The sequence below is a fragment of the Salvelinus namaycush genome, unplaced genomic scaffold, assembly GCF_016432855.1.
Source record: "Salvelinus namaycush isolate Seneca unplaced genomic scaffold, SaNama_1.0 Scaffold1286, whole genome shotgun sequence".
Taxonomy (NCBI): domain Eukaryota; kingdom Metazoa; phylum Chordata; class Actinopteri; order Salmoniformes; family Salmonidae; genus Salvelinus; species Salvelinus namaycush.
This window is the reverse complement of record NW_024057993.1, coordinates 1-7,520: the sequence shown is the minus strand read 5'-3', so window position 1 is coordinate 7,520 and position 7,520 is coordinate 1. Positions and strand designations below refer to the sequence as shown.

General features: G+C 45.9%; 1 protein-coding gene across 1 annotated transcript; it reads left to right on the top strand.

The window, feature by feature from the left end:
* Positions 1-845: 845 nt before the first annotated feature.
* On the top strand, positions 846-6,516 carry ntpcr (nucleoside-triphosphatase, cancer-related). The gene is made up of 3 exons (XM_038982764.1): positions 846-950; positions 3,229-3,391; positions 6,375-6,516. Exons 1-3 carry the CDS (start codon positions 917-919, stop codon positions 6,499-6,501), a joined length of 324 nt encoding a protein of 107 aa, XP_038838692.1. The 5' UTR covers positions 846-916; the 3' UTR covers positions 6,502-6,516.
* The last annotated feature ends 1,004 nt before the right edge of the window (positions 6,517-7,520 follow it).

The following is a 7,520-nucleotide window of genomic DNA, read 5'->3' as shown; positions in this document are numbered from 1 at the left end:
GTATGGGTATTATGACACTTTCCACTGTGTGGCTCAATGCCCGGGTGCTTTTTCAAAGCCGTTAGATACTCCAGTGATTCCAATAACCTTTTTTATGTGAGCAAAGTACATGTCGGATAAAAAAAATGTCAAGACAGGCCTGATGGAAACAGCAAATCTAACGGTAAACTTTCCAAATGTTGATAAAACTAAATATGCTAGACATTATGGGAGCTTTTTGAGTGTATAAAATTAATTATGCAAGAAATAGCGGTGGAAACATCTTTACCCGCAAATATTGATATACAGTGCCTTCAGAAAGTATTCACACTGCTTTACTTTTTCCAGGATTCTGAGGATTGGATTCACATTTACACAGAACCCTTCCAATTAGTATTAATTGATTATTCTCTCTTCCCCTTTCTACTATTTGTGCTGGTCCTGCCCAATGAATGTCAATAAGGGGATTCGATTAAACTGCCCCGGGTTGAACCGGGTTATGGCCCATCACATGAGCGACCGGGCGAAATCAGTGAGTGAGGCGCACCGTGTTCAAATCGAACGGTAATCTGTCAACAATGCAGCATGGGGGCATCGTTCAGAAACATACATCTCTTTTCCATAAAATATATGTTCGAATTTTCAAAGTAGTTTTCATTGGGAAGGCAGATAAAGCGTTTTTTTATCAAAAGCAATTACTTTTGCATGTGAAAACACAGAATACTATTCATACTTGACCGTTGACCAGAACGTAATACCTGGCTCACACCCGGGAGGCATCCCGGTTCCAAATCGAATGATATCACGCTAACCGGGTTCATTAATATAATCCCCTAACTGAGTCCTGACAATTCAATCTGCACATGTGCGGCTCTCATGTTTACGGATGTGAGGAGAAGGAAAGTAGTGAACAGTGAAACAGAACATTTAATCAGAAATGATCAAACACGTTTTCCTAACAGGACCTCCGGGTAACTATAAAACAAACCTTTTAAAACACAACGCAGACAGCATGGCACGGGTAGTTGTTCAGAAACGCTGTGAAGTTGTGACTGCTGCTAGCTAACTAGCTAACTAGCTGTAGACATGATGCCACCCAATACAATGTAACAGCAGTAGTTCAGCTAATACCTAAAACAATTTGTAAACTGACGCTTGAGTGTCTTGATTTAACGATTTAAAATAAGCCCACAAAGTGAGGAAGGTGTGTGTGGAGGCGATTGAGTGTTAAACAAGTTGTATTGCTAATTTGATACTTGAGGCTTATTTGATCGAATATTCGTTTTGTAGTGGTTCACTTGTTACGAATGCACTGCTATAAGTGGACGCACATGGCATTTTGGCAACTTAAAAATATATATATATACTTATATCAGAGTTGTGCCTGTTGTCGTAGAAATAGAGGACTTGTCATGGATATTACCGGTTTTACCATGGACATTGCCATTGAGGGGTTCCACCAATTGAAAGAAGTACACTGGATGGGGATTCCTAGGAGTTGGGAGCAATCAACCAATGAAGAAGAAAATTGACTACTTTAAAATGGAGATTCAAAGGTGCAAAATGAGAAAAAAAAATCCAGAAAATCACATTGTAGGATTTTGAATGAATTTATTTGCAAATTATGGTGGAAAATAAGTATTTGGTAACCTACAAACAAGCAAGATTTCTGGCTCTCACAGACCTGTAACTTATTCTTTAAGAGGCTCCTCTGTCCTCCACTCGTTACCTGTATTAATGGCACCGGTTTGAACTTGTTATCAGTATAAAAGACACCTGTCCACAACCTCAAACAGTCACACACCAAACTCCACTATGGTCAAGACCAAAGAGCTGTCAAAGGACACCAGAAACAAAATTGTAGACCTGCACCAGGCTGGGAAGACTGAATCTGCAATAGGTAAGCAGCTTGGTTTGAAGAAATCAACTGTGGGAGCAATTATTAGGAAATGGAAGACATACAAGACCACTGAATCTCCCTCGATCTGGGGCTCCATGCAAGATCTCACCCCATGGGGTCAAAATGATCACAAGAACGGTGAGCAAAAATCCCAGAAAGTAACAAAGCCTACCATCAGTAACACACTACGCCGCCAGGGACTCAAATCCTACAGTGCCAGACGTGTCCCCCTGCTTAAGCCAGTACATGTCCAGGCCCGTCTGAAGTTTGCTAGAGAGCATTTGGATGATCCAGAAGAAGATTTGGAGAATGTCATATGGTCAGATGAAACCAAAATATAACTTTTTGGTAAAAACTCAACTCGTCGTGTTTGGAGGACAAAGAATGCTGAGTTGCATCCAAAGAACACCATACCTACTGTGAAGCATGGGGGTGGAAACATCATGCTTTGGGGCTGTTTGTCTGCAAAGGGACCAGGACGACTGATCCGTGTAAAGGACAGAATGAATTGGACCATGTATCGTGAGATCTTGAGTGAAAACCTCCTTCCATCAGCAAGGGCATTGAAGATGAAACGTGGCTGGGTCTTTCAGCATGACAATGATCCCAAACACACCGCCCGGGCAGCGAAGGAGTGGCTTCGTAAGAAGCATTTCAAGGTCCTGGAGTGGCTTAGCCAGTCTCCAGATCTCAACCCCATAGAAAATCTTTGGAGGGAGTTGAAAGTCCGTGTTGCCCAGCAACAGCCCCAAAACATCACTGCTCTAGAGGAGATCTGCATGGAGGAATGGGCCAAAATACCAGCAACAGTGTGTGAAAACCTTGTGAAGACTTACAGAAAACGTTTGACCTCTGTCATTGCCAACAAAGGGTATATAACAAAGTATTGAGATAAACTACAAAAGTTTGCATGCTCGTCTTAATTGAAGGATAGGGTTAGGCAGAAATTTACCAGTGTGGTTAGGTTTAGAATCACATTTAGGATATACTTTTTAGAAGTGGGAGGGTTTAGCCATAATTATGACTTTGTGGCTGTGTTAACTAGAGATCCCAGGCAGATCCTGAGCATTCTGATTTTCTCTGTAAGTGAATGGTGTGACCTTCGCCAAACACTAACATGATTTTCTCTGTAAGTGAATGGTGTGACCTTCGCCAAACACTAACATGATTTTCTCTGTAAGTGAATGGTGTGACCTTCGCCAAATACTAACATAAAACAACTCTGTTTATGAGTCAGTACTTTACATTATGATCAAATATTACATTTCTGTTGATAGTCATGGTTTGAAGGCCCCAACAAGACAAACTACTTCATTTTGGATATGACATGACCCTCTTCTATTGTGAAGGTGTGGGTAAGACCACCCTGGTGCAGAAGGCCTGTGACGTAATGGTGTCTTCAGGTGTGTCTGTGGAGGGCTTCTACACCCAGGAGGTCAGGGAGGGGAGGCGTAGGGTTGGTTTCGACGTCGTCACTGTGACCGGACAGAGAGGACTCTTGTCCAGAGTCAGGTAGGCTTCAGTCACGTGTCAATATTTTACATAATCAACCAAAATGGTCGACCTATTTCTGTAAGGGCCGGTTCCCCAGACACACATTAAGCCAAGTTCAGGACTAAAAACCCATTTTCAATGTACATTCTCTATTGTTACTTTTCAAATCAAACTTTATTTGTCACATGCGCCAAATACAACAAGTGTAGACTTTACTGTGAAATGCTGACTGACAAGCCCTTAACCAACAGTGCAATTCAGAAGAAGAAAAAAATTACCAAGTAGACTAAAATAAGAAGTAATAATAAAAAGTAGCACAATGAGAATAACGAGCCTATAGACAGGGTATTACGGTACCAGAGTCAATGTGGAGGCTATAGACAGGGTATTACGGTACCAGAGTCAATGTGGAGGCTATAGACAGGGTATTACGGTACCAGATTCAATATGGAGGCTATAGACAGGGTATTACGGTACCAGAGTCAATGTGGAGGCTATAGACAGGGTATTACGGTACCAGAGTCAATGTGGAGGCTATAGACAGGGTATTACGGTACCAGAGTCAATGTGGAGGCTATAGACAGGGTATTACGGTACCAGAGTCAGTGTGGAGGCTATATACAGGGGGTACCGGTACAGAGTCAATGTGGAGGCTATATACAGGGGGTACCGGTACAGAGTCAATGTGGAGGCTATATACAGGGGGTACCGGTACAGAGTCAATGTGGAGGCTATATACAGGGGGTACCGGTACAGAGTCAATGTGGAGGCTATATACAGGGGGTACCGGTACCGAGTCAGTGTGGAGGCTATATACAGGGGGTACCGGTACAGAGTCAATGTTGAGGCTATATACAGGGGGCACCGAGTCAGTGTGGAGGCTATATACAGGGGGCACCGAGTCAGTGTGGAGGCTATATACAGGGGGCACCGAGTCAGTGTGGAGGCTATATACAGGGGGTACCGGTACCGAGTCAGTGTGGAGGCTATATACAGGGGGTACCGGTACCGAGTCAATGTGGAGGCTATATACAGGGGGCATCGAGTCAGTGTGGAGGCTATATACAGGGGGTACCGGTACCGAGTCTGTGTGGAGGCTATATACAGGGGGTACCGGTACAGAGTCAATGTGGAGACTATATACAGGGGGTACCGGTACAGAGTCAATGTGGAGACTATATACAGGGGGTACCAGTACAGGGTCAATGTGGAGGCTATATACAGGGGGTACCGGTACAGAGTCAGTGTGGAGGCTATATACAGGGGGTACCGGTACAGAGTCAGTGTGGAGGCTATATACAGGGGGTACCGGTACCGAGTCAATGTGGAGGCTATATACAGGGGGCACCGAGTCAGTGTGGAGGCTATATACAGGGGGTACCGGTACCGAGTCAGTGTGGAGGCTATATACAGGGGGTACCGGTACCGAGTCAGTGTGGAGGCTATATACAGGGGGTACCGGTACCGAGTCAGTGTGGAGGCTATATACAGGGGGTACCGGTACCGAGTCAGTGTGGAGGCTATAAACAGGGGGTACCGGTACAGAGTCAATGTGGAGGCTATATACAGGGGGTACCGGTACAGAGTCAATGTGGAGGCTATATATAGGGTGTACCGGTACAGAGTCAATGTGGAGGATATATACAGGGGGTACCGGTACCGAGTCAGTGTGGAGGCTATATACAGGGAGTTACGGTACAGAGTCAATGTGGAGGCTATATACAGGGGGTACCTGTACAGAGTCAATGTGGAGGCTATATACAGGGGGTACCTGTACAGAGTCAATGTGGAGGCTATATACAGGGGGTACCGGTACAGAGTCAATGTGGAGGCTATATACAGGGGGTACCGGTACAGAGTCAATGTGGAGGCTATATACAGGGGGTACCGGTACAGAGTCAATGTGGAGGCTATATACAGGGGGTACCGGTACAGAGTCAATGTGGAGGCTATATACAGGGTGTTACGGTACAGAGTCAATGTGGAGGCTATATACAGGGTGTTACGGTACAGAGTCAATGTGGAGGCTATATACAGGGAGTTACGGTACAGAGTCAAAGTGGAGGCTATATACAGGGAGTTACGGTACAGAGTCAATGTGGAGGCTATATACAGGGGGTACCGGTACCGAGTCAGTGTGGAGGCTATATACAGGGGGGTACCGGTACAGAGTCAATGTGGAGGCTATATACAGGGGGTACCGGTACAGAGTCAGTGTGGAGGCTATATACAGGGGGTACCGGTACCGAGTCAGTGTGGAGGCTATATACAGGGGGGTACCGGTACAGAGTCACTGTGGAGGCTATATACAGGGGCACCGGTACCGAGTCAATGTGGAGGCTATATACAGGGGGTACCGGTACAGAGTCAGTGTGGAGGCTATATACAGGGGGTACCGGTACTGAGTCAATGTGGAGGCTATATACAGGGGGTACCGGTACAGAGTCAATGTGGAGGCTATATACAGGGGGTACTGGTACAGAGTCAGTGTGGAGGATATATACAGGGGGTACCGGTACCGAGTCAGTGTGCGGGGGGTACAGGCTAGTTGAGGTAATCTGTACATGTAGGTGGGGTTGAAGTGACTATGCATAGGTAACAAACAAACAGCAAGTAGCAGCAGTGTTCACGAGGGGGAGGGGGGTCAATGTAAATTGTCTGGTGGTGATTTTCAGTCCAGGACTTGCCCTAATCTGTGTCTGGTGGCGATTTTCAGTCCAGGACTTGCCCTAATCTGTGTCTGGTGGTGATTTTCAGTCCAGGACTTGCCCTAATCTGTGTCTGGTGGCGATTTTCAGTCTAGGACTTGCCCTAATCTGTCTGGTGGTGATTTTCAGTCTAGGACTTGCCCTAATCTGTGTCTGGTGGTGATTTTCAGTCCAGGATTTTCCCTAATCTGTGTCTGGTGGCGATTTTCAGTCCAGGACTTGCCCTAATCTGTGTCTAGGAAACAGTCCCCTGTGTGTTAATGTGTTTTCTCTGCTGTCTTTGTTCTGTTCAGAGAGAAGTCTGTAGCTTCACATGGAGGGAGGGAGTACACTGTTGGACAGTATGTAGTGGATGTACCATCGTTTGAGAACCTGGCTCTACCTCTCTTCAGAAACGTACGTTATTATTGCACTATTTAACTAAGCAGTGGTTTTCCTCCTATGTCAGGGTTGTGATCAGTGATTTTCCTCCTATGTCAGGGTTGTGAGCAGTGATTTTCCTCCTATGTCGGGGTTGTGAGCAGTGATTTTCCTCCTATGTCAGGGTTGTGAGCAGTGATTTTCCTCCTATGTCAGGGTTGTGAGCAGTGATTTTCCTCCTATGTCGGGGTTGTGAGCAGTGATTTTCCTCCTATGTCGGGGTTGTGAGCAGTGATTTTCCTCCTATGTCAGGGTTGTGAGCAGTGATTTTCCTCCTATGTCGGGGTTGTGAGCAGTGATTTTCCTCCTATGTCAGGGTTGTGAGCAGTGATTTTCCTCCTATGTCAGGGTTGTGAGCAGTGATTTTCCTCCTATGTCAGGGTTGTGAGCAGTGATTTTCCTCCTATGTCGGGGTTGTGAGCAGTGATTTTCCTCCTATGTCGGGGTTGTGAGCAGTGATTTTCCTCCTATGTCGGGGTTGTGAGCAGTGATTTTCCTCCTATGTCAGGGTTGTGAGCAGTGATTTTCCTCCTATGTCGGGGTTGTGAGCAGTGATTTTCCTCCTATGTCGGGGTTGTGAGCAGTGATTTTCCTCCTATGTCAGGGGTTGTGAGCAGTGATTTTCCTCCTATGTCGGGGTTGTGAGCAGTGATTTTCCTCCTATGTCGGGGTTGTGAGCAGTGATTTTCCTCCTATGTCGGGGTTGTGAGCAGTGATTTTCCTCCTATGTCGGGGTTGTGAGCAGTGATTTTCCTCCTATGTCGGGGTTGTGAGCAGTGATTTTCCTCCTATGTCGGGGTTGTGAGCAGTGATTTTCCTCCTATGTCAGGGGTTGTGAGCAGTGCTTTTCCTCCTATGTCAGGGTTGTGAGCAGTGATTTTCCTCCTATGTCAGGGTTGTGAGCAGTGATTTTCCTCCTATGTCGGGGTTGTGAGCAGTGATTTTCCTCCTATGTCAGGGTTGTGAGCAGTGATTTTCCTCCTATGTCAGGGTTGTGAGCAGTGATTTTCCTCCTATGT

What these genes read in the sequence shown, in the direction of transcription:
- ntpcr (XM_038982764.1), top strand. Translation starts at nt 917, where the DNA reads ATGATCAAACACGTTTTCCTAACAGGACCTCCGG. An exon ending in TTTCCTAACAGGACCTCCGG is followed by an intron (nt 951 to 3,228) that starts GTAACTATAAAA and finishes TCTATTGTGAAG; the next exon opens with GTGTGGGTAAGACCACCCTG. An exon ending in GGACTCTTGTCCAGAGTCAG is followed by an intron (nt 3,392 to 6,374) that starts GTAGGCTTCAGT and finishes TGTTCTGTTCAG; the next exon opens with AGAGAAGTCTGTAGCTTCAC.